The sequence below is a fragment of the Ammodytes marinus genome, assembly GCF_949987685.1.
Source record: "Ammodytes marinus genome assembly, chromosome: 15".
In the NCBI taxonomy this organism is placed as follows: domain Eukaryota; kingdom Metazoa; phylum Chordata; class Actinopteri; order Uranoscopiformes; family Ammodytidae; genus Ammodytes; species Ammodytes marinus.
Window position 1 is genome coordinate 11,148,285 of NC_137219.1, and position 26,740 is coordinate 11,175,024.

The 26,740-nt window shown below is 40.9% G+C and overlaps 2 protein-coding genes across 5 annotated transcripts in view; one reads left to right on the forward strand and one right to left on the reverse strand.

The window, feature by feature from the left end:
- Nucleotides 1-303: 303 nt before the first annotated feature.
- kdm1a (lysine (K)-specific demethylase 1a) lies at nucleotides 304-15,589 on the forward strand. Of its 4 annotated transcripts, none has more exons than XM_080041767.1 (22): nucleotides 311-357; nucleotides 1,337-1,388; nucleotides 1,965-2,258; nucleotides 2,547-2,715; nucleotides 3,082-3,215; nucleotides 3,369-3,447; nucleotides 3,557-3,649; nucleotides 3,884-3,990; nucleotides 4,244-4,325; nucleotides 4,586-4,680; nucleotides 5,487-5,504; nucleotides 6,519-6,661; nucleotides 6,762-6,852; nucleotides 7,014-7,148; nucleotides 10,273-10,346; nucleotides 11,376-11,487; nucleotides 11,666-11,798; nucleotides 11,894-12,081; nucleotides 13,110-13,224; nucleotides 13,343-13,470; nucleotides 14,015-14,161; nucleotides 14,490-15,589. In XM_080041767.1, exons 2-22 carry the CDS (start codon nucleotides 1,344-1,346, stop codon nucleotides 14,688-14,690), a joined length of 2,583 nt encoding a protein of 860 aa, XP_079897893.1. In that variant the 5' UTR covers nucleotides 311-357; nucleotides 1,337-1,343; the 3' UTR covers nucleotides 14,691-15,589. The 4 variants fall into 4 exon arrangements, with proteins under 4 accessions (XP_079897896.1, XP_079897893.1, XP_079897894.1 ...); XM_080041768.1 differs by having other exon boundaries at nucleotides 2,550-2,715; XM_080041769.1 differs by having other exon boundaries at nucleotides 344-357; nucleotides 1,337-1,373.
- A 3,127-nt stretch (nucleotides 15,590-18,716) lies between these two features.
- luzp1 (leucine zipper protein 1) overlaps nucleotides 18,717-26,740 on the reverse strand; it is a 46,263-nt gene continuing 38,239 nt past the window's right edge. The window contains exons 7-8 of the mRNA XM_080042368.1: nucleotides 25,573-25,863; nucleotides 18,717-24,842 (exon numbers count right to left, since the gene is read on the reverse strand). Of these exons, the coding sequence (XP_079898494.1) occupies nucleotides 25,615-25,863 (249 nt within the window). The 3' untranslated portion in view covers nucleotides 18,717-24,842; nucleotides 25,573-25,614. The remainder of the gene's footprint in view (nucleotides 24,843-25,572; nucleotides 25,864-26,740) is intronic.

Sequence of the window (26,740 nt, forward strand, 5' to 3'; positions counted from 1 at the left end):
CATGAGACGAACACATGAAGGAGGGGCAGTGATAAGGATGCGCAGGTGCAGCTGTTTCATTGTCAGGGCAAAAAAAAGCATCAATCCACATAACAAATCATGGAAATGATTGTGTTATAAGAACCTCACTCTTTCAAATGTCAACAACGTGTTTGAAAAAAGAATTAAATTAGTTGAGATAAATTGTAGTAGGCTAGTTTTTAGTACGGAAATCCCGCCTTATTTTTGGCTGATAGTCGGGTCGACCAATAGAGTGGTATTAGGTCACGCTTTACATCCACCAATCACGAAAGAGTTCATTGAAAGGAGCCCTGCGACTCTGCCGTCTTTGTGTTGACATCTTCGGAGGATTGAGAGGTAATATTAACCTTTTTCAATATATATTGCTAACATTTCTTTCCCAAAAAAGTGATCCCCGATGATGGAAAGTCTAATTTAAAACTCCACTGCCAGTTAATAAGCACAGATCCCTTCATAAGCAAATCTTGCGCTTTCTTTTTAGGTCGCACCTGCTGCTGTGCAAGTGTTGGTGTTAGCCTCATTGTTAGCAACGTTACCTAACGTAGCATGGTCACGTAATATACATTGGATAAGAAATACATACAGAAGCGACTAAAATATATGATCGCGGTGAAGCTTGTGTTGCAATTATATCGAGGGAACAGGATATAATATGAATGTGTGCTATATGTGAGTTGCTGTCAAGAACAAAGCTACAGTTAGCCAACGCGAGCTAACGACGATAGCCTGGCCATTCTGCTGCTAACGTGTGTCCATTTGGTCTGAGTTTGTTTCATCACAACAAAGGTTTCTGACAAACAGATGTTCAGTTCAAATTATTTAATCAACACCAGGGTGCATACGGACACACTTGAGAGTTTTATTAAGGTATCCAATACATGGTTCCTGCAGACCCTTAACACTTTTTAAATGCATTGCATTTGTTAATCTAAAACTAGTGCCTTAATTGGTATTACAATGTCTCAAATACATTTTTCAAAAGTCTGAAAATGGTTACGCAAGTAGGATTTTATGAATATGTTTGTCTTATCTTCATCATTAACCTTTTTATGAACCAAATTTCATGTTTTATGTTAAATTAAACATTTGATCAAAAATGTGCCTAACACTAAAGTCGTTGATCTACAGTTTGGTTGTTGTAAAATGTGTCTATTTCTTTCGGCATCTTATATGATTGTCAATTTTTTATTAAGTAGGTATCTGCTAATACATTTTCAAAGTGTTAAGCTTTAGAAAAAAAAAAAAAGGCAGACGTTTTTTTGTTTGAGTTGGTCCTGTCCATAACCATAATTCTGGTTCTGTCTTCATTTCTTAGAGTTTGAATGGATAATACCAGGGGCACGGACAAATGGGTAAAACAAGAAAAGGTTATTGTTACCATTGAGCCCTCATTTTCATAAATCATGACATTCATGCACACTTAACGTTACTGAAATCATCCAGTGGTACAGATGTGAAAAAGTTATGGCAAAGGCATCTCCCAAAGCCCAATAGTATGTGGTGCTCTTTAGCCTTTTGTAACAGGTGCATTCACTGACCAGTGGCCATGTGACATAAGGGGGGTTTAAGCCAGTGTTTCTGGTTGTATTTAATTAGTTTTAAAACCATTATTGAAATACCCATTTGACATGGAATTTGTAGGTTTTACATGTTAACTGTTGTAGGCTCTAATGTTCACAGTTGTGTGAGATTGAATGGTCCGTAAGGGCAATTTATTTATTTATTTTTATTATTATTTTTGCCTGGTTGATCGTTTTCAGCACGCACAACCCATGCTCCATCATTGTCGTCTTCGCTTTTAGAAATATCTTGTGATAGATTCTTTTTTCATTGTACTATCTTGAACATTCAAATTTAAGCCATTTCACTTCAAATATACTGCTGTTGTATGTTTCACTTTGATGGGTTTTGTCTAATGTATGTAATGTGCCCCCTCTGTTCAGGAGAGGCCTCCAACATCCTCCATGATGCTGTCTAGTAAGAAGTCAGACGCTGGCTCCTCTTCCTCCTCCTCATCATCTACTGTGGGGGCAGCGGGAGGAGATAGGGCCCAGGTTGCTGATGCCTCGACTGTTCCGTCAGCCTCAGCTGCAAGTGCTATGGATGTAAAGAAAAAGGAGAGGTCATCCCCTAGTGGGGAACCTGGTGGAGCACCTTTGCCCCACCCTGGTGGGCCTGCAGGGGCAGAACAAGACGCAGCCGAAGTTCGCAGGACGAGTCGTCGCAAGCGAGCGAAAGTAAATATCTAGTGGTTATGCTTTCTCATTGCGCCAAGGGAGGAAAAGACGCTGCCAAAAATGAAATCCTTTGGGGAAATTGAGTTTGCCAATTTCCCTTTAATCTCATGAGCATTTGTTTGATTTAAAGGATCCACATGTTTTATTATATAAAGTACATTTAAACAAATGTCTCTTTGTGTTTCAGGGTGATGTTCATGGTATTTGCTTTGACTCCCAAAAGAGCACATCAACTCATCAGGACTCTAAAAGCTGGTTTTAATGATGCTTTTATTGTGCCAACCGTTGCAGGTGGAATACCGCGAGATGGACGAAAGCCTGGCCAATCTGTCGGAAGACGAATATTACTCTGAAGAGGAGAGGAATGCCAAGGCAGAGAAAGAAAGGAAGCAGGTTATCCCTCCTCCACCTCCACCAATAGAGGAAGAGAATGACAGTGAACCTGATGAACCATCTGGTAAGTATGAAACCTGATTAGGTTTGCAAAGGGGTGGAAAGTTAACTTTCCACGGGAACTTTCGCTCGGGAATTTTGGGAATATTCTAAATTGGGAATTATAGGAATTAACTAAGTGGCGGTAATTTAAATGATCTGTTTCATATTCAAACATAATCTAAACATATAAACATTATGTTTTGTCATAGGCAGACACATTGTGTGTGTAACGAGTACACCACGAGCACCCACCTTTTAAAAACATTTGTCATTAATCTCCACTTCAGAGCTGATGGCACATTCATTCTTTATTTTGGTTGTAAGTGATCCTGTTATGCTCAATTCTGTTAATAATCTAGTTATATGTATGTGTTTTTGTTGTATTTAGGTGTGGAAGGCGCTGCTTTTCAGAGCCGTCTTCCTCATGACCGTATGACATCCCAGGAGGCTGCCTGCTTCCCTGACATCATCAGTGGTCCCCAGCAGACTCAGAAGGTCTTCCTCTATATCCGCAATCGTACGGTAAGTGCCAATGTAAACATGTTACTTTGTGTTTAAAAAACTAAGGACTATGGGATCTTTTATGTATGTATGTATGTATGTATGTATGTATGTATGTATGTATGTATGTATGTGTGTGTGTGTGTATTATTAATTCATATTAACCTCATCCAGCTCCAACTCTGGCTGGACAACCCTAAGATCCAGCTGACCTTTGAGGCCACAGCACAGCAACTTGAAGCTCCATACAACAGTGAGTCATTATTGTTCTGTATTTTATTTATTTATTCTTTCTTTTTTCAATAAGATTTCATTCATGCAGAAGTTGAGATTTTTATTTACTTTTCTTTTCTTCTTCTTAGGTGATGCTGTGCTGGTCCACAGGATACACAGCTACTTAGAAAGACATGGTCTCGTTAACTTTGGCATTTACAAGAGGGTCAAGCCTTTACCGAGTGAGTTCACTTCATTCTTTGTGCTGGAAAAAAACAACACTAGCCAATAACTGAATGATGAAACTATGTATTCTATTTATGTATAGAGCAAAATATTGTGGATATTAACAAAAGTGATTGTCTATCCTTGGGATTTACCACATATTCTGGCTTGTAGACAAAAGCATTCAGAGACGGTGAACTTGGAATGGTCAGTGGTGTGATACCCAGATAATGAACCTCTGCTTGTTGCAGCTAAAAAGACTGGGAAGGTTATAGTCATTGGTGGAGGTGTGTCTGGCCTAGCTGCAGCGAGGCAGCTGCAGAGCTTCGGAATGGATGTTACAGTTTTGGAGGCCCGGGTAGGTCACCTACAGGGTTTCTATTGTGCTGATATTTCATGCATGTTTGTAATTTTGTCACCTTTTTTAATTATCTATTGGTGTTGACCATTTTATAATTGTAAAACACGTTGTGAGATTAATTCTAAAAGACTAAACAATATACATATGTTTACCAGTTCAGTGATCTAAACCTTTCTTGCCATATGAAATTTACCAAATTTTTAATATCTTAATGTAAAAAAAAATGTTTGAATTAACTTTTTTCATGCAGGATCGAGTTGGTGGCAGAGTGGCCACATTCAGGAAGGGCAACTATGTTGCCGATCTTGGAGCAATGGTGGTGACGGGGTTGGGTAAGATTTTAATTTGTTTTAATGAGTATGCTGATGTCAGCAACAGCATTCAGTCCAAGCTTTCTGTAAACTATTAGTATCTAATCATGTGCTATTGGGTCGCAAGAGTTTACACTTACTATAATTCCCAATGATGCACGATTAAAGGGAAAGTGAGATATCTCAGAGAGATTCAACAGTGACTGTTATCTACCTGTAGAGGGTGTTACTGTCCTTGTTCATGCTGTGTTGTTGTCAATTGTGTGTTTGTGCGTGTTCAGGAGGGAATCCAATGGCAGTGATCAGTAAGCAGGTCAACATGGAGCTTGCCAAGATCAAACAGAAGTGTCCATTGTTTGAAGCCAATGGCCAGGCTGTGAGTATAATGAAATATATTCACTATCAGTAAACTGAATTCCCGCTAGTCCATTATCCTGCCATAGCGAAACTCCTCAGGGTATTATCATATTACATAGTGGATTCATGAGCTGCATGGGCATGCGTGTGATGCACTTTAGCCAGCTGATGCCTGAAAAATATCTGCCTGTCATACTGACATTAAGTGTTAACACACAGCTAACATCAAGAATAACTATCCATCAGAGCAGTGTGGCTACAGCTGCATTGGATATCAAAAAACAAATTTTATTTACTTCCTTAAACAGAAGATGTTTATGGATGGATTCTTTGAGCCTGTTGTTGTTGTCCTGAGGCAGCAATCTGGCTTTCCATGGGCCACAAAAATGATGTGGATGAATCTAACTGTTTACCATTGCGTGTCATCAACAACAGCTCCAATTCCTTTAAGAACAGAGCAGACCAGAAAACAGATTTAGCCTAATTTAATAACATTTGGAAACACACATTTTTTTCTCTCCTCAGTTTTTTTGGTCCATCAAGGGGCAGTAACAGTAGTTGTAGGATGTTTAGGTTCATGTTCAGGGCATTTCCCCAGAAGTAGTGACTAGCCAGCAGGGCCCTTGAAGCATCCACATCATGTGTAACCGCTTTCCTCTCCTGCAGGAAAAGGCTAATTATATGTACATGTTTTACTTTTGTGCAAACCTGTTTGAGGTTAAAGTTGTGTTTTTCTTAACATGTTCTTTCTCTCTTTCTCTCTTACCCCATCCCCTTTTGTCTTCTCAACCCATTCCCTGTTCATCTTTTGGTGAACTTCTAAAGGGTGAACGGTGCACAAGTGTATGTATTGGTTTATTTACGTAATTCATCCCTCATCTAATTTTCAATCACTTTTTGAAGTGACCTTTCAGCTCCATCTATTTTAGTTTTACTTTGTGTAACTCACCATTTGTCATCTATTGAGGAGATTAAGAGAGAAACAAATGACCTGTTCATGTTTAACCTTCATCTTCTGTAACAAAAATGATAAAGTCACTCATTCCCTCCCCATTTTTCTGTAAAAGGGAAGATCCACACTATAACAAGAGTTACTCATTCCAAAAATATAGGACAGCTCAATTTGGATTTAGAAGTGGGAAACAAGGAGATTTATATAATATGATGAATAATCTTATTATACTTACAGTTTATAGACAATAATACAATACGATGATAATAATAATAAGAATAATAAGCTTTAGATATGATGGCTATTAATAATACTTTGTCATGTCTGATGTTGTAGAGAGAAGGATTTGCAATGAAATATCTTAATAAATCTGTTCAATTTGTTGAAATATATACAAATAAGTGTGGATTTTCCCTGAAATCTCAATCCATGATTGATATGCAGTACCATCTGCAGTGTGCAAACCAATCATGGATTGAGACTTAAAATGTGTGGTTTTTCCCTGCATGTTGTCTAGATTGAAGTGATTTTAGAAGCATGTTTAAAGGCCTGGGAAAGTGTCTTTGAGGTGCATTGACTACATCATGTATGCTAATTGTGCTTGCTTTTATTAGCGAGTCAATTTGTTACGAGTCAGATCACGGAGGGATGTATAAATGACATCAAACAAAGACATTACAAACCTAGTTTAAAATGCTTGTTGTACCAAATATAATACGTGTGTGCCTTTTTTAGCATTAGTTGAGTCTTGCATGCTTTTTCTTTCCGTTTATTCTTCTTCTTTAGAATCCAGCACTATGTCATTCTCTGTCACATTAGTGTGACTGATTGTTGTGTGTGTGTGTGTGTGTGTGTGTGTGTGTGTGTGTGTGTGTGTGTGTGTCTGTGTGTGTCTGTGTGTCCAGGTGCCAAAAGAAAAAGATGAGATGGTGGAGCAAGAGTTCAACAGATTGCTGGAGGCCACCTCCTACCTCAGCCACCAGCTGGACTTTAACTTCCTAAACAACAAGCCTGTTTCTCTGGGACAGGCCCTGGAGGTGGTCATACAGTGAGTATGGTGTACACTGTCACACACACACACACAAATGTGTCCTGCACATGTGGACATAAGTTGCTAATCCTGATGTTGTGTATGTGTGTGTCCGCAGGCTGCAGGAGAAGCACGTGAAAGATGAACAGATAGAACACTGGAAGAAGATTGTGAAGACTCAGGAGGATCTCCGGGATCTTCTCAACAAGGTGAACACAACAGAAGATTTTTTTGGACGGCGGCAGTGGTCTAAAAAGATGTCTTCAAGTGTTGCCTTCTGTACTAAGTGTGTTCCTTCTTTTCCTCAGCCACCAATTCATGCTCTCCTTCTTTTCCTCCCTCTCTCTTTATTTACCTTTTTTCTTGTTAGATGGTGACCACTAAGGAACGGGTTAAGGAGCTCCATCAACAGTACAAAGAGGCCAGTGAGGTCAAACCACCCAGAGATATCACAGCTGAGTTCCTGGTGAAGAGCAAGAACCGTGACCTCACTGCACTCTGCAAAGTGAGTTCAAACACTTCTTTTTTTGAGATGTCATCCTTCCAAAAGCTGAAGGGTGATATGAAGTTCTTACATCACATTACACTTCCTACAGGTATTTACCAGCTGCTGGCAGTTATCTAGACTGGTTGTTGTCCAGGACAGATTCCTGTGTGACACAAGTACTTTCATCAGATCTCTTGGACCAGGCAGAAATCAGGCTGCAGGACTTAGAATACTTAATGGTGGAGACAGCGATTCTTGTCAACACTTGTTGACAAAATCACTTTATGTCAAAAGTGAATATCTCCTCAGGATCCGCTACCTTTCCGCACTATGTGTGCATTGAAAATAAATCCAGTGCTTATACACAGCCTAGGCTCTGTAAACTGGCATGTTACAAGCTTGGTTTCCTTTGTTTACATACCCTTTGTTTACCTTCCTACCTAAGTGATTTTGACAAAAAGCATTCTCCAGAATCACAGACTCCACTTTAAGTCACAGCAGCTGCGTTTAAAAAAGGTGCACCTGCAGGTCAAAAAGTCGACAAGAACACTTTGGTTGTGTTCCGAATCGCATACTTTCTACTATATAGTGTGTAGAAAAAAGATTTAGGGTGTCCCGATTCTTGTGGCCAGATTTAGGATGGTTAGAAGTACCTGGATGTCCTACTTCCAAGATTGTTAGTGTTGCAAACTGCATCCTATTTGGGCGATTCTGACCCACAATCCAGTGCGCACGTGAAGTGACGTCACATCGACGAAGCCTCCATGTGAAAACCGTCCATGATGAAAACAAACGGGGATGCGACGGACATAAAAGCAAGAGGCAAGATCAAGGCGTAATGTTATGATGAAATAAGAGAGTAAAGTATGTCCCAATAGTATGCCTACTGCATCCTAACTAGATTATTTCTATCGTCAGATTTAGTATGTAGAATAGAAAAAAGAAAGAGTATGCGATTCGGAACGCAACCATCGTTTTGTTCTGAAGGATGATAACAAGCAAATGTAAAATAGATGTGTTCCTGTATTTTAAGGCAAAAGTAGAAGCATTTAATATGGATATCTTTTACGACTACTGGGTCAGGGTGGATGCCTCCAGTGAATTATAATGCCTTGGCTTTTCAAGTAAACTGGAAGGGCTATGTTTAAGTGGTTTAATGCCTCGCTAGGATGTATTATTAGAGTGAGCGCTGCAGTTTTATTTTTGCTTCAGTCAAATCACCTCCACTACTGCTCTGTGTGTATTTTAGAAGGAGGTTTTAGTTGGTTTAAACACAGCTGGTGTCTGAACTGGATTTGTCTGCTTCCCATCCGCTTTCTGAGAAACCACTTCAAGGCCTTGAATCACAGTCTGACTGTCTGTATGTCTGAGGACTAGATGAGCTTTTAAGGAGTGTGTGTGTGTGTGTGTGTGTGTGTGTGTGTGTGTGTGTGTGTGTGTGTGTGTGTGTGTGTGTGTGTGTGTGTGTGTGTGTGTGTGTGTGTGTGTGTGTGTGTGTGTGTGTGTGTGTGTGTGTGTGTGTGTGTGTGTGTGTGTGTGTGTGTGTGTGTGTGTGTGTGTGTGTGTGTGTGTGTGTGTGTGTGTGTGTGTGTGTGTGTGTGTGTGTGTGTGTGTGTGTGTGTGTGCACTCAAGGCATGCTTGACTACTCCATATAACAAGATTTTAATGCCAGCAAGGGAATGGCTGTGTCAGGATATTTTCCAGTATTCTTTTCTATTTTTAGTATTTTTCCCAGGTCAGTTCTCTTAACTTGTAGGCACTGTTAAGATGTTTTACTGAGCTGTGTCCCAGAGGCCTGGCATGGTAGGTGGTATTACCAGACTCTGCGCTGCTGTCGTAGTTGGTTCTATTGTGGTGAAATGATGAACAGGTTGAGTCAGCCCTTTCTGCCAAGAATGCTTTTGCTTTCTACTTGACCTGAAACCCTCTGGGTGTGTACCTCATACACGCATGCAAGCAACTCACGCTCACCTAATTAAAGACATCACCAAAGCTCTGAAAGTCTGAAAACAATTCAGTTTTGATGTGATATATTGTACTTGAGTGTATTAAGCAAAGAAACTGATATTTTTCACATAAGTAATCCTGTAACTTAAAAATAAATCAGATCTTAAAGGGATCAGTATTTTTAAAGTGGTGTTGTATGAGGTGTACACTTACGCATAGTTAATGTGTTACATTATGTAGGTGGTGATCAATGTAGTCACTATAAGGAGTTTAAGGAAGATGTCGCTGTAGCAGAAGTCAGCCTTGTACTCTTGCAGAAAAGGCCAGAAGTTATTTTAGCCACATACATAAATGCTATCCTCAAACCTAAATATAAACAAATTGCAGAGGCACAAGATGCAAAATGTGTAACAAGACTTTTTTGCTTCTCAACTAAGTTGTAGTACTCAATTTAAATATTCCAAAATATAAAATCTTGGAAATAAGGAATTCTCATCATATTGATATTTTACATAGGGCTGTCAAATTAACGCGTTAATTTCGATTAATTAATCACAGAAAAATTAACGCGATTAAAAAAATTAACGCAGATTAATCGCACTTCTATAGTGCCCTTTGACCCGGTGCTTAAGGGGTGAGACGAGAGCGCAGCTTGTGGACGCGGCCCGCACGGGATTAAACAGTAAAGAAAGAAGCAGGGCAAAGGGGCCGAGGTCTCTATAGATGTGTTATGGGATGTTTCGGGCAAATAAGCAAGCTTATTTTATTCTCTGCAGTGTCTGTGAATTATTCATTTAGTGGCCGCCAACAATGTAGGTTCAAAACTCAAGTATCTCTCAATCTTCCTCCGTGTCTCACTTTCGTTTGCTAGCTGCGTGTGTGTGTGTCGGTGTGTGTGTCTCTATTTTTGGCTTTGAGTAGTACGATGGCGAATGAGTCGGCGCTATGCGCAGCTTTATTTCATGTAGCCTAGAAACCTGGCTAGAGAGAGAGAGAATCTACAGTTGTTTATAAACAGGCAAAAAAGTGTCATATAAGTATGCGATTAATTTAGATTAATTAATCACAGAGCCTGTAATTAATTAGATTAATTTTTTTAATCGCTTGACAGCCCTAATTTTACAACAATGATACTATATGGATGAATTTAAGAGTTTTCTACATGTGGTTGCTCTCTGCCTTGTCCCTGTGCAGGAGTATGATGAGTTGGTGGAGATGCAGGCCAAGATGGAGGAGAAGCTGCAGGAGTTGGAGGCCAATCCACCCAGGTAACCAATGCTTCCGAGCATGTTTCAGCCTAACCTTAGCTGCTACTCCTTTGTCTTTTAATATTACTGCAGCAAGACAATTCACTGTATGTTAACCAGTAGAGAATGGGATGAGGGTAGGGATGGGTCCGATCCAGTATCGGTATCGGGTCCGATATGGCCGAAATCTGCGTATCGGATATCGGACTGACAGCTCCGATATTAAAATCCGATTTTTTTTTTTTTTTTTTTTTATATAATTTTTTTTTTTTTTTTTTTTTTTTTTTATGTAAGAGCGAACATGCGCCGACGTTCGGTGGAGGGAGAGAGGACATCACTTTATAATTTGACATACAGTACATATCAGTTTGTTAGCCAGTGAGCTAACCAAAGCTAATCCAAGTCAAGGAAGTGGAGAGGCTTGTGACAAATTCTACTATGTAAAATACAGCCAGAGAGAGAAAGACTGTTTAGACAAACAGACCACCACATATTCTAGTGGGGCAGAAGTGATCATTGAGAAGGATTTCTGCCTTTAAGATAAACCTATATGCATTTGTGTATATTTATTGCTCTTTTAAATTAGAATTGCTTAAGCCTTCCTAGCCTAATACATAACATCACCACCAACGAAAAAATTTATAACAATTATGATATCGTATCGGTCAGTATCGGTATCGGCCGATATCCAAACCCCAGGTATCGGAATCGGATCGGAACTAAAAAAAGTGGATCGTCCCATCCCTAGATGAGGGTGCAGTGGTTAGAAAGCAATCGTTTTTATCAGCCAACTCTTCTTGGCATGCAAACATTGGTAAGAAATAATTGCTTGTTTTAGTCCTGCAGGCCTTAGCAATATATTTTTACCTGTGTATGATTTGTGGCAATGTGCCTTTTTTTTTTTAAGGTGTTTAATTATTTATTATTACAAGAGCGGCAGTTTGAGTTCATTTTTCCTTTAGTTTTTGCTTGAGTCAACCTGTCCCCCTGATATCTGGATAGCTGTCTGTATACATCACCATGTCTCTTTCTTTCCCTTCTTTCCCACAGCGATGTTTACCTGTCATCCAGGGATCGGCAGATCCTAGACTGGCACTTTGCCAATTTGGAGTTTGCAAACGCTACGCCCCTCTCAACACTTTCTCTCAAGCATTGGGATCAGGTATATACACGCACCCATTGCGAAAAGTCTTAACACTGGTCTAGTATTGCAAATACCCTCAGGCCTCTTACAATTCCATGTACGTAATATCTTATGGCTAGTTTCACTATGACATACTTCTTCTGTTCTGTTTATTTATATTATGAAGTTCATTATGCTGTTTTTCAATTATCCACAGGACGATGACTTTGAATTCACCGGCAGCCACCTTACCGTAAGGAATGGTTACTCGTGTGTTCCAGTGGCTCTGGCTGAAGGCTTGGACATCAAACTAAACACAGCCGTGCGGCAGGTCCGATATACAGCCTCTGGTATGTGCACTGGACACTGGTGTGTGTGTGTGTGTGTCACCAATTCTACTATGGAATTGAACATGTATAACACAGTTGATCCTCTTATTCTCCAGGCTGTGAGGTGATTGCAGTCAACACTCGCTCCACGACCCAGACCTTCATTTACAAGTGTGATGCTGTGCTGTGCACGCTGCCTCTCGGTGTGTTGAAGCAGCTGCCCCCTGCCGTGCAGTTTGTCCCCCCGCTGCCTGAGTGGAAGACAGCTGCCATACAGAGGATGGGCTTTGGCAACCTCAACAAGGTTGTACATCTAAATAACCATGTGGTGCTTCCTTTCCTTTCTATCATGCTGCCCTTAAACAGTTTAACAAACTACAGGATCTCAATATGATTGGTCCAGATTCTGGTTGTAAAATCTGAACATGTTTGATAAGATGTATTTTAATGTTTAACTCCTGCCCTCTATAGTATAATTTGCTGCAACTGTGATCTGCAATGTATTGTACAGACACTGTGCAAACTCTTCAGTCTTGAAATCAGCCAACCTGTTCAAATCAGAGTTGAAGTCATGGCTCATATAAGGGTGGGTTTTTTCCGCAGGACTTAGGATCTGTTTTTTTATGGAGATCTGCTGCAGTGTCCTTATGCCAGAAACTTGACTTTCAGTGGTAGAGGGCCAGCTAAAAATATCCATAATTTGATTGTGTTTGTTGCAGATCCATACATAGTGGTCCATTAGGCTTAATTATTGCTAAGACAGCAGGAACAGATCCCATTCCTTTTTCTTTTCTTTTTTTTATTATCAGATAAATCACAAAATATATTATTACCAAGCTTCGACAACAAGGAGTTTCCTCCTTCCTCTAAACTGCGTGGGTGATATGGCTTTGTCCATACCACATTTAGTTTCAGATTGAAGATGCAGAGAAACAAAGTGGTTTGGACAAGAATAGGAGCGAGAGGCAGTCAGAACGTGTTGGCATGAGAATGAAAGATGCATTTTGCCCATGTGGTAGTAATCCAATCAGAGTGCCTGCTCTGCGTCACTCCTCCTGACTATATCTCGCTCTCTCACTCTCTCTCACCTCCTACAGCAAAGTTTATCTCCTAATTCTACTGCAGTACAGAGGAGAATACTGCATTATTATGCAATTTGTGCTGTCATATAGCTCTATCTCCAGCAGAGGGTGCTCTACCATCCACACGTTCATAACTATTAAGGGATGTCAGTCAATGTGCTGAACCTGTATTTCTCATTTCATTTTTTTCATTAAAATGCGTTCTTTGATTGTTATATGACTGTTTTTTTGTCTTCCTCCCTGTGTGAAGGTGGTGTTGTGTTTTGACCGAGTGTTCTGGGATCCCAGTGTAAACCTGTTTGGTCACGTTGGATCCACCACAGCGAGTCGGGGTGAACTCTTCCTCTTCTGGAACCTCTACAAAGGTGACAAGATATCCACACTGTTGTTGATAGTTTGATGCATAGTGATGCGGTGTGCTGTTGCATGTCTCTTTGTTCCTCCTAATACATCCATTATAAAGTATCTTGTTTCTCTTTTCAGCCCCGATCCTCCTCGCTCTAATGGCCGGCGAGGCCGCTGGCATCATGGAGAACATCAGCGATGATGTAATTGTTGGACGCTGCCTGGCCATTCTTAAAGGAATATTTGGCAGCAGCGCAGTACCACAGGTATGCCACTCTAGCCCTGATAGTGTGAATACATCAATATTTGGAAGGACATTTCTTTGACATCTTTTTTTCAATTTCCATTTGATAACTTCTTTAACCAAACCCCACATTTACAATACAAATTCTTTATTTCTCTCAAACACTTTGCCCACATAATTTGACAAAGATGGCAAATTTGTTGGAATACAACTCCATTATGTTTGTTGTTTGCAGAAAAGTAGTGGTGGGTTGTATGTTTTAAGCTCCATCATTAGTGTTTTCTCTGGTTTTTCCACTACTTAAAATGGAATGTCACATTTGTTCCTGAATTGACCCCCATAACCGGCACAACTTTACACAGAGTGAAAGGCACTCACAAGTTGAGTCCTATCCAAACCACCCATCATTATAAATCATTCTCCTATGGTTTCAAATGGGATAAAATCATATGCATGGAGGCCAGCGTTTTGGAACTGTTTGCCATCCAGCTGTTTACAGGTCCTTCCAATATCATCATGGAAACTACTTTAACAAAAGTATGTGTTGTTGTTTGTTACCATGGCAGCCAAAGGAAACTGTGGTCACTCGTTGGCGTGCAGACCCCTGGGCACGGGGCTCTTACTCGTACGTCGCAGCAGGTTCTTCAGGGAACGACTATGACCTTATGGCACAACCCATCACACCTGGCCCTGCTATACCGGGAGCCTCACAGGTAAGCACACAAACGCTAATGAATCCATAATGTTATCGAGTTAGGAATGCGAGTTTACATGTTTGTGTGAGAAAGCAAGGGAGAGATGGCATCCCAGTCTGACCACATATTTAACCAAACCAAAGCCGAGCATTTTGTTCCCCACAAAGATGTTTTTTTTTTGGATCTTTTGATGTTGGGCATGCTCATTGTGAACAAGTCCTCCTTGAGTTCTGGCAGTTGTCCACCACACTTTTTCCTCCCTCACCAATCTCATTATCTTTTAATTGCTTATTTTGTTGGAACAATCAAACGTCGATCTCACTGTGGGTTTTCTTTTCCTCCTCAGCCTGTCCCTCGTCTCTTCTTCTCCGGGGAGCACACCATCAGGAATTACCCCGCTACAGTCCACGGCGCCCTGCTAAGTGGCCTCCGCGAGGCCGGGCGTATTGCAGATCAGTTCCTGGGTGCCATGTACACACTGCCTAGACAGGCCACTCCCACAGCCACCAGCAACCCCCAGCAGGCTCAGCCAACCCCCACTGTCTGAAATTGCCGTTCCCTGTTCCTGCCATAGCCGGACTGTCAGACAAACTACAGCATTTTTTGAGAGAATGCAAAAGTTAACCTATAGACTGTTGATATTTCTGTATGATCTTGGAAGACACACACACACACACACACGCACACACACACACACACACGCACACACACACACACACACACACACACACACACACACACACACACACACACACACACACACACACACACACACACACACACACACACACACACACACACACGTCAGTGACCATAGGCATTTCCAGCAAGTTATGGAGACAGATTTAGCCCACTGCAAAGCCTGGGCTGCACTTGAGAATGATGACTAAATCCCAATTTTGTTAGATACTAATGTAATAACTCATCTCAAACTTTATAAATGTATGATTTCTCAGTCTTAAAAACGGAAGCATGGCATTACGTTTGGTACTCAGAGTGATTCAGTGTATTGGATTCCATGTGGAGCATGTTTGCAAAACCCAACATCTATTTATGTTCCCCCTGTCTAGATACTAAATGTATGCACAACCTAAAACCAGATGTCATATAAAACAGATCACCAACTCAGCACCACAGTCTCAATCCACTAAATCTAAAAACCTATTATCAGAGCAAAAGACATCTCCCTCTGGTGTTGTTCCAGAGGCCTTGTCTTTTTTGCTTAAAAAGTTGCTATGTATGAACTGTAGCTGTATGCCTCCTGAATTTACTTTGTCATTTAGGTTTAAGAGTGTAGTGAAAATGGTTTGTATTAAAAGCTAATAAGATGGATATGTTAAAAGTAATGTTGAATGTTTTTGTTGCAATAGCGGTTTGAGTATTTTATTATGGTTGTCATCACATACTTTTTTTTACATTGTTTTGTTATTAAAAGACGGAAAATTGCATCTTGAAATCAGTGTATTTCTTCTCGAAGGTGAAACCAGGTTCATAACTGTTTGTATGCAGACACTTTTCAACAAAGTGCTCCCTGTCCTGCTATAGCCTGTATTTTTTGTGCGTGTACATTGATGTGCAAACGTAACATGGCTTCCTCTACTTTGACCCTCAAATGACCTTCCTCCCTTCGCAGGTCTGGCTGCTTCACAGGGTCTGTGGTGCTGTGTGTTTGTGTGTGCGTGAGGGAGAGATGGGGGTCGCTGGCAGTAGCTCCACATAGTGGGGGATCTGATGAATGAGGGGGGAAGATTAAAATGGTCGACCATAAACTATGAGTTTTTTTCTTCCCATTTTCTGTAGAGTTGTGTTTCAGGGCTCTGTGCCCCTCTGTTTCCATGCACTCTTCAGCGTCACAGGCCTTGTTTTTCCCCAGAGATGCGGTTATTATTACCGTGACCAAAGGAGATGTTTGATGTAACAACAGTAATTTGAGCTGGGGTTTTGGACGGCTGCAACCGGGTATTTTCACCTCCCAGTTAAACCATAGGCTCAGACCAGTGTGTAACTGTTGACTGCTGAGGTTATTTTTTTTCATAATAGCCTCAAGTCCTCATCAACTGCTTACTTGATATGCAAAGACAAAGAAAGTGTGATAGGGAGTTATGCAAGTTCATACCATGAGAAACTAAAGCATGTTCGAGCACATTTCATGTGATTCATATGTGTGGGTGGGAATGTGGGCCTTGCCTTACATTTACAAAAGGTACAAACACCTCCCACATAATCATCCATATTAATGAAATATGAGAGGAATCAAGTGTTACTATAAATACATTATGTTTAGCCAGTCAGGCTCTGGGGATGGAAATATTGGTCGACCAGACCACAACTTCGGTTCATAATGTAATTTCTTAACAGCAATTTGATGGATTCCAATGAAATTTCTTATAAATATTTATATTTGCCAAAGGATACCCAATGGTATTTTATTTTGTGCCACTTATGTTGTTTTGGATAAAAGGTATCTCAAACTGTTGTATGGATTGCCAAACAATCAAGCTTTCCGGATGAATTGGAATAAAATAAATACTTGCTTAAACTTGCTCAGCAGTTAGCATTGTCATCGTGTTATCATGTTCATGTTAGCATTCTGATGTTAGCATAAATGCAAAGCATAAGTAGCCTACAGCCTCATGTACAGTAGCCTACAGTCTATTCTTATGGTAGGCCTGCAATATATTGTTAGCATGGCTGTTGACTCATGATTGACACTGTTCTCTAAATTACATTAAATCCAACATCAAATGTGCAATTATCAAGTTAGTGTGGCTTCACAAGTTATTCAGAGTAAAGGCTCGTCCTCAGTGACCCTGGATGAATGTACAGTATTCCCCCTCAGTCCCCCTGTGACACCTTTTGTAGACAGTGAAGCCACTTTCAATTCTCAATACCTCCTCCTCACGCCTGGACTGCCACTAAGTTATTTCCATGGTTGACTTCACAGCAATTATTCAGATCAGGCATCAGCACTGAGGCTCAGGTCAGTACCAGGGTCCAAACAGGCACCACTGTGTTAGGGTAGCACCTCCCTGCATCTGAATTTAGGACAGATTAAACCACACAGGCAGGAGACAGCCTTAACCCCTAACTCTCAAACCATTTTGACTCATGCAACCCCTCAAACACACAGGGCCTACTCTTTACTCTTGTGCATCGCTAAATGATAAACTTTGCTGTGTCTTTTTTTCCGCTTGTTTAACACTGCAAGCATTCGTGATTCACAATAGGCCAAGCGGAATTTTGACTTGCCATAGTATGTAAAGCACAGCTGTTACTGATAATACTAACACTGGCTTCCTTCTATTTAAATATGCAAAATATCAGGACCTTGAAACTAAAGCAGCTCACAGTAATAATAACAGCATCCGGTTGCCTTTTGAATAAAAATATATAATTCTTTATGTACAATGCTGGAAAGTACCAGTTTTACCCAAATTTGAGGTAGACTGGGCCTACCTATACTTTCCATTTGTTTTGCTTTACAGAGTGGGCTGTTCAATTAAAATGTAGATATTTCCATCTCAACCAACAACAGCAGTTAAATACAACTTAAACTCTAATGTTTTAATTTTATATGAAATGCATAATATATTAGCCTATGTCACGCAAATATAGGCTTTTTTTGTAGAACAAGTACTTTTCCTGTTAGTAGCCTATACATTTTGCTGATATTTCTTCTGTACTTAGTAAGACATTGAATTGACAATCATTCCCATTATTTAAACGGTTGTCTAAAGGTATTTTTATTTATATGTAAAGTGATATATAAAGATGTTGTATTCAGTTTGATATATTTGGGATTCTTAGTTAATTACTCACTTAATAGACCAAATGCAATGAAGCTGGGCACCAGAAGGGACTTTTGATCTTCTCCTCTCTTGTTCATTCCACCTACACATAAAGGCCATGCAGCTGAAGTCAACATGTTCACACTTGTTCTCTGATGTTGTACAACTGGGACATGTAGGAAATAACCAGGCAGCTCGAGGTAGAGGGTTCAATGAAAAAAAATAAAAATAGTATCACCAGAAAAAGTCTCCTTAGATGCACCAAGCATTACTGATTGACAACACAGAGGATCTGAGTGTTGTTCATTTTCACATGACGTTAATTAAACTACATTGTGTCAATTAGGTGATTTATTTACAGTCACCCTACAGTTGCAGGAACAAGAAGTGCTGGCTTTCACAAAGTGAGGCGTATGCTTTTTAAGAGAAAGTTGTGTGTGCTGACTTTGCATTCCACAACAGCTTGCGGTTTCCCCTTTTTTTGTACCTGACCAATTTGCCTCATTTGTCTGCCTGCTTATTTTGCATACCGTCAGCTGCTGCGTTCCTTCTTCCCTGTTCAAATCAGGAGATTTTACACACACACACACACACACACGCACACGCACAGACAGACACAGGGTGTAACGCTATGAAATCAAAACTTGCTGAGCTTGTTCGGCATAAAGCATGAAAAGAGATTTTAACATACGTGGTTGAATTTAACACACTATCAGCAACACGAGTGCATGCTCACCCACATGCACACAGAGAAACAGAAACAGCTTCCAACATGGAGACGTGTTAAAAACAGGTTGGTTTTTATTTTTATTGGAATACATATGGTCTGCTGTACAGTTGGCAGCTTCGAGAGACCTACATGCAGAGTGCGCCAGCCACAGTAAGGTTAAAACATGCACAATGTATTAAGTCTAAAACTGAGAAGGAAAATAAAAAAAAACTCCCCACAGTCCACCTGGCATTGCTGACACACTGAGAGGCAATAAATCATAAAAAAAAGGTTTGATCTGATTTGATTTCACGCAGTTTCGTGTTTGACACCTCTGCCTGTCAGTCTCCTTCTGCATAAAACTTATAACACTCAATAAAACAAAACAAATTTTGATTGTACAGGCCTGAACTTCTTGCATCTGTTCATGTATGTGTGTATCTGTGGAATATGAGATCCAGTTTAATGTTATTTTTATTTAGTTCCTATTAGATTATTCCTATTAGATTATTTGTGTGTATTTATATACACACATACGTGCGTGTCCGGGGCCAGCACGCTTCTTTCTTTGGCAGCACTTACAAACATACAGCACAGAAGATGTACAAACCCTGAATTTATGAGCGAAGGAGAACAGAGCAGCAAGGAGGCCGAAGTGCCAGTGGTCCCTGATAAAAATGTGTGGGCAGGCGGGACACACACATGGTGAACCACTCAGCACTGCAGACCTGCTAAGCTCTGATAAAATCGCTCTCATTCTTCCAATGACTATGGCACAAACCCTGGACTGTCTCTCTTTCTCTGATTCATGGCGTGCAGTCATGTGTACAGGTCGTGAGAAATGTCTTGCATTAAAATAACAAACACAAAATACAGGAAGAATTACTCTCCAGGAGTGTAATAACAATGAGGAAAATACATTTATCTTGCAAAAGAAAACAAAAAAACATCATTCTTAAAATCAAGATGGACAAATACCTATAATATATTTCAATAATAAGGCCCACTTTACAAAATTACAAGATTTTCCTTAAATAAAATCTATCTGATATAGCTTCCAAAATAAGACATCTTTTGTTTAACAAAGAAATAGAAACACAGATAAGCAGTTAACAAAAGAAACCCCTCAAATTGATTATTTCCCCTCAATTTCAGTATCTCGGAGACAGGGGATGCATCCGGGGGAAACATTGGCACCGTCTCTTAACTGTACACTGGAAATACTGTGGAATGATTTTGGCACAATGTTAGAAGGCTGAGGCATAACAGGGTGCCATACCTCCAAAAAATATGTTCAAAAAATGATTGGTTCGCAGAGAGCTTACACCCATATCCCTTTTCCAACTGATGAGATGATTTTAAATACTAAATTTGGCAGGTGCAGGAAAACACATACAACATCTGACTGGGGTGCATTCAGCCAACAGCTTCAGAAAAGGTGTTTAAGTACAATTCTGCACACAAAAAGAGGAAAGCTTTTGAACTTGGGGACTGAGGGGGGCATTAGTCGTTTGAGGTCTTAAAGTTAAGTGCTGGTTAAGTGCAGATTACAGCCTACGCCACCCAATGATACCATGACCCTGGCTTCACAATGGACGCCTTTGAGGAGGAGGGCCCCGCTCGCTGCCCAACTTGAGCCATTTCTGCCCTCGTCACTCCAATCTCGGCTAAGTACATTCTAGTCTACTTTATAAAAAAGGAAAAAACAATGACTTGTAAATAACGGATGTTTATACATACACCGGCAGAGCTTAAGAGGATTTCTGTTTGACTCTTTCGTAAGCAGGAAAGAGGAAGCAGCCTCTTTTCTCCCCCTACTTCTTAACCATCTCTTGCCCTTGAAGGAATTTTCAATAAAATAATTTAGAGCCAATGTCCAACTTTTATTGCCGCAGCCAGCAGCAGCGGCCATTATGCCCATTCTGGGATTCAATCATTCAGGGAGGAGAGGGAACTGACAGAAACTCTAGATTCTTTATAGCACCACAAAAAGCCATTGAAGCCTTGAAACCTGTAAAGTCTTCACTCGAGTCTCAGATGACCATTCGGTACATTCCAGCATGTTAAGGCTACACAGGCTCTCGCCACTTCGAAGCCACGGATAAGAGCAATAAACATGTGAGGAGTGGCTTGTAGCCCAAAACGCATGTAGATCGATGACTAAACTGGTCTTCAGTCTGACACACAGCTATAGGTCCAGCTAGGTTGCAGTGGACGGAGTGGATGTACAGTCGGGGTTGAGATGTACTTTGGGGCCTTGTAAGGAAGAACGGCAGCACGCGTGACGGAGAATAGAGTTTCAACTTTGCCCTTTTTTTGAAAAGCCCTGCTTTCTTTGAAGCCTGTCTCCAGGAGGGAGGGAAACCCCTCCAACAAGTCATAAAATCAACAGTTTCCGACAGCTGGACTCTTCCTGGGAGACTCAAATCCTCTTTTCAGGATAAGGGGGGAGACATTTTTTTAAGGATGAAGGTAAGTGAAAGGTACAAATGTGATTCGGTTGCAGTTGCACAGTGTAGGGTAGTTGCAGTGAGGACGGAGGACTGTAGGATTGTCTGCTAGGGTGATAGTTTGATTGGTGACTGATTAACAGGCAACACAAGAAGTTAATGGTGGCAGTATGGCAGTGTTGAGGAGGGCATTCGTGTTAGCACTTGTCTTGCATCATCATGTTGCTATGTACAGTAAACCGGAAACCACAGTGATGTCAGCCTCGAATATAGAAGAAAGAAAAAGAAACAATCTGCGGCCCTGCATGCCAAGTCCAGACAAACACACTTGTCAATCGGCAACTTATCACTCATGGATGTGCAGCAGCTCACAACACACCAGTTCTCACGTCGAGCCCACTGACATACCAGTATTAACACACACCGAAGGACGACCTCACCACATGTATCTCTGGGAGCATGGGCACAGGCAGAACCCGTCATTGGACACCCATGTCCGCTTTAATTATCCCTGAAGACGACATCCCTGCCAAGCTGTCCGTCTTCCATCTCTCCTGTATTTAGAAGCCCTGAGTCGAGACGCAGAGACAGGATTACAAGCAGCCCCGACCTCTGACCTTTCAGCTACCCAGGGAGCCGCCAGTCACTATCTGGTGACAGGCCCCTGGCCTTCTGTAAAACAACCCCTCTGAACCGACAACACATATCACCGCTCTTTAGGCTTTTCCCCGGTCAGGAAATGAGAATCCAAGGGAAGATGCAAAAGAAACAGAGGACAGAGGAGAAAGAGGGGGGAGGAAGGGACACTTGACTTTTCTCAAATGCTAAAATGAAAACTGGAATCAGTTGAAATGATGTGAGATTTAGGGAGACATGGCATTCCCTCTCTTGCTAAATAGTAGTGGTAGAAGAAACAATAACAGACAAAGACTGTATGGTCATCGAGTCTTAGCATGTGGACTAAGGGCTCTGAACAGAATGCCGGGTCTGTTTTATCACAAAGCCAGCAGTGGCCATGAAGTGGCCACATGGCAGTCCGTTCTGAGGCCGCGCTGCACCCTGCGACTCTGTACATAGGACGTAGCTTTTCGGGCGGTGCGGTTTATATTCTTTAAAAGGGTTCCCTCTGAGAAGCTCTTTTGACGCTTAAACCTAAATACTTTAACGATGTTCCATACAACAATCCTCCAAATACATAAATGTAAAGTAAAAACAAGAAACATAGCCTCACAATCAGCATTGCAAGTCATTTATCTGCACAGCAAGTGTAAAGATATGGTGCATGTCTGAATCTGTTGGGACAATCTACCTCTCTTATTGTATCTCAAGGCACAGATGAACAAGCTGTAGATGTTTCCAGCAAAGGGTATCACAGTAATATAAATGAACATTTATGAAAATGTGCATTCTAAAGGGTAAACATACGTTTTAGTTTGGACTTAGTGGATACATCACTGCAGTCATCAACTCCGATTTGCATGTAGAACATGATGTCTTACTTAATGACATACATTGCATGGGTGTGGGGGGGCAGTTTATTGATTGCATATAATCTCCTGCTTGCATAAACAGTAAAGTGACAAAGCGGCGACAGACTGACCTCGGCCACCAGGCAGACCTTTTTACAATAAAAGAACTAGTATATATATGGAGACTAATAAATATTACAGTTAGACGGCAGCTGGTAGAATACAGAAGGACTAAGAAATGTACACAGACTGACAGGCAAACTAACTCAACACAGCATTTGAAATCCATAACAGCAGAGGAACCAGATGAAGACCAGGCAACAGATCCCATGTGGCCCAAATGTCACAGTTATGGTTATATGATCTTGTTGGATTGGTGCATGAAGCCATCAAGCAATTGGTCATTCTCATCTGCATTCAATAGCAACATTCGAATTGTGTTGTGGGATCGAAGTTTTAAAATGCCCGTCTTACTGAAACCAGTCTTGTGTGTCACACTTAAAATCCAGCAGAAACCCCTTGAAAGACTCAAACGTTACAGAAAGTCACTGAGGTTTCTTTATCAGATATGCACCAGTTGTCTAAATGAAAACATCTTATTTTGTTACTGGCCATTACTTTATGGGTTTTCTATGGCACCCCCATTGCTCCAGCATCACCCGCCAATGACAGATTGCTCCAACATACCAAGCACAAGTTGATATGTTATTATGTAACAAAATAATACACCTCTATAGAAATAAGAAATGGAGATAAGCTGGGACGATTCGCACGGCGAATCCGGTCACAAACAAGCTGTACAGTACTGTCAGTTCCTTGTGGTAACAAGTCTTGTGTCCTACGATTGGCTGGCATGTACACAGTATTTACAGCAGCAGTGAGAAAAATATCCGCCTTGCCAGGCCAGGTTTGCTGGTAACTTGAAGTCCAAGGTTCAGTTAAAACAGAAACTCCAGTTAGCTATGGCTCTTTCAAAATACATAACGAGGACAACTGAACAGCTGTAATACAAAGCACCATGGAAATTGTAGCATGGTTTGAGGTTATAAACAATCCCCTCCTATCCCAATTTTTCATGTTTTTTTCTACATGTGCGTTGCATTTCATTGCGTGCAAACTACGATTTTTTTTTGTCTTGATATGGTTGAGCAGAGAGGAAAAGGATAATGCAGAACAGGAAGCGAATTACAAAGAATCCCACCAAAAATAAGGTGAAAATGGCATGGCAAAAAGCATAAATACAGTCCCGGTCTGTCAAAAATAATGTGTGTGTGTGTGTGTGCTCCCTAAATGCAGCCAGAAATCCTTCAAGCAGAGTGCATGCTAAGTCACAATCTTTAATTTATTACCTAGAAACATGCAAATGTTTGATCAACAAGGAAGACCCACAAATTAAATCCAGTTTGAGGCTGCATACCAGGAAGTGGTGGCACGGGTCGAAAATAAACCAAAAGTTAAAAGTGTCCATGTGTTCCCATGTTTTTTTTGTTTACATGTGTAAAAAAAGCAGGAAAAAAGCATACAAGGTCATCTAAGTAAATATGAGTTACATATGAAAAAGTGAATATGATGGTATGAGTCTGCCGAGATGGTAATTCGCTTCCTGTTTTTGGTCACATTTAAAGTAAAAATCATTTTATTTTGTCAAGATTTTGCATGAAAACACGGCCCTGTGGGATGAAGATGCATCTTAAACATCCTACTGCTGTTGAAATGACGATTATTGAGTTTCCATTGATGAACAAAAATGTTCTGAAGCAGAAGAAGGGACATATCCAGCTCCATTGAGGACACTGAAATGGTCCTCCGAGAAAGGCATTCTGTAACTTTTGGAGCCCGGCGTCCTCCAACTCTCTCTTTGAACCTTCTGTGGCACACAGGAAAATCTCCAGCCGTCCTCAGCATGCCAGCCTCTTCCTTGTCAAGTTTTCGGGAATACATTATAATACATCCAACACATGAAGCAGAAGAGGATACATGGGCTGGTGAGGCGACCTCGATAAAAACACTGTACAGGCACTGTCCATTTCCATTTATGCCTCTTTTGAGACATAGAAAGTTCCGGATAGTGAGAGCCGTTCACGTCTAAGCATACGCTCAGGGTCAGAGTCAGGGCGTCTGTGGTTTGCAGTTCTATTTGACTGCAACTGCTTCTTTTCTTTTCTTTGCTTGTTCTAAAAGCTGTAGATGTTGACTTTTGGAGATGGTGGTATTGGTGAAGCCATTAGTTGATTGGAGAGTGATGTTTGGCCCTCCTTGTGCACTTGAGAGCTCAATGGAGTGCTGTCAAGAAAAAATAAGAAGAAAGATTTAAACCTTCATATTTTAAACACAACTACTTGACTTCTTTAGAAGCATGATTGGTCTGTAATTTCCAAATAATTTGGTAGAAAGTTTGCCAAAAAGAACTAGAGTAATTTGGTACTAATTAGTACAGTGCTCAATTGGTAAACTTCCAATTTAAATTGTTACTATTCATTTTCAGCAGAACACTGAAAGCCTTTTTAGTCAGTGAACAGTCAACATTTATGAATCTTTCAAGAATATCTCAAATAATTGAGGTGACTGTGATTCTAAAGTTCACAAACATGTACTAAACCTGATGCTGGAAAACTGTTACCTTAATACCGCAAATTTGATTCAAAGCACACTTAAGAGATGTTATATCATCTAATGTATAATGTCTTATAATGTACACTTTCATATTACAGATATGTAAATAATGTTCCTCATATTGCACATTTCAATTTATTTACTTTTTTTTTAATACTGTTTTGTTTTACCTTACCTTTTGCACCATTCAGAATTTATTAATTGTATATATTACTTATTTCAGCTTATCTAATTGTATCCTTAATGCACTGTGGGTCAGAGAGAACATATTGAAGAAATTGAGAATAAAGCTGACTTTGACTTGTAACATCATTGGAAGAGGGGTAATTAACATCAGCCTCCTTTAATGAATGAGTTTCAAGAATCAATAGAAAAGAAAAGATTGTGCCCTTTCTCCTACCTGTCCTCCTGCTGTTATAGTCCTGCTTAGAGCCAATGGGTTCTAATGATGTTCAGACTGACGATGGCTCCATGGTCTGGCCCCCACTCCTCCAATCCTCCCCTCGGCTCTGGCACCTGACCCCCCCTGACCCCGACTGGACCACAGATCCCCTCTGGAGGACGCCCCGGTTGTCTTGGGCGCCCGGTCATAAGAGCTCCCCAGGTGGTGAGAGTCTCCGCTGGGTAGCTGCCGTCTCCATGAGGCTGGGCTGTGACCGGCGCTTGGACTGGGCTCTACGCCATCGGCAGCCTATAGGACAGGTTAAAAGAGAAGAAAACAATTCTTCTTCACGGTCTGAATTGGTATAGCAAAAGCAATTGACTGGTTTGGCATTGACTTGGTCAGGAAAACACAAACATTACCACAGAGGTAACTTCGTTCAAATACCATATTCTACAGATGTACGTATATAGGAACTCTGGGCATTTAGTTTGGGCCGTTTAAAGCCGCAATGGGATTGTTGTATTATGTGGGCATTAAATACATACTGTTTATGCTAACTGGTGTGTGTGACAGGAAAAGTCTGCCATGTGGACTTCTGCCAGGGGAAAAAAATTCCCAACCAAAAACCCCAAACATACCCCAAGCTGAGAGATTTATAATTTGGTGGGCTGACTAGAAAACAAACCCCAAGTTACTAGTCTGTGGAAGCTACAACGGCACGTCCCCTCTCATAACCTCAGTAACCCTGCTCTAAGAAAGTGAGAGTTAGATGACGATGCAGTTCTGAAAGCATACAGAAACAGCACGCCACTCCTGTAATTTCAGTTTTAAAAAGCACCATAATTAGTGACATTTGGTGGGTTGCAGTTGGCTTCTGGCGCAGTTTTTTGAATGCATTCTCGCTAATTGGCTTTAATGGAGCCCTGCTGGACTGCCTTCCTCCGTCTCCTTGGGTAACAGACAGGAAATCAGTCACCGAGGAAACCCTGCCAAGTGGGCGTGTTCAGTGTGGTCACTTCCTTTCTCCAGTCACGGAGGGGAGGAAACGGCAGAGTGGCATATTCTCCTTCTATGGTAAGCCACTGCTGCAAGAACGGGGGCTTTCACGAAGTTTGACATGTAATGCACTACCAGCGTTCCATGAGACTTGTACATTGTTTAACACATTGTGACAGATTCAAAT

What these genes read in the sequence shown, in the direction of transcription:
- kdm1a (XM_080041767.1), top strand. Translation starts at nt 1,344, where the DNA reads ATGGATAATACCAGGGGCACGGACAAATGGGTAAAACAAGAAAAG. An exon ending in TCCGGGATCTTCTCAACAAG is followed by an intron (nt 6,853 to 7,013) that starts GTGAACACAACA and finishes TTTTCTTGTTAG; the next exon opens with ATGGTGACCACTAAGGAACG. An exon ending in CTATACCGGGAGCCTCACAG is followed by an intron (nt 14,162 to 14,489) that starts GTAAGCACACAA and finishes TTTCCTCCTCAG; the next exon opens with CCTGTCCCTCGTCTCTTCTT.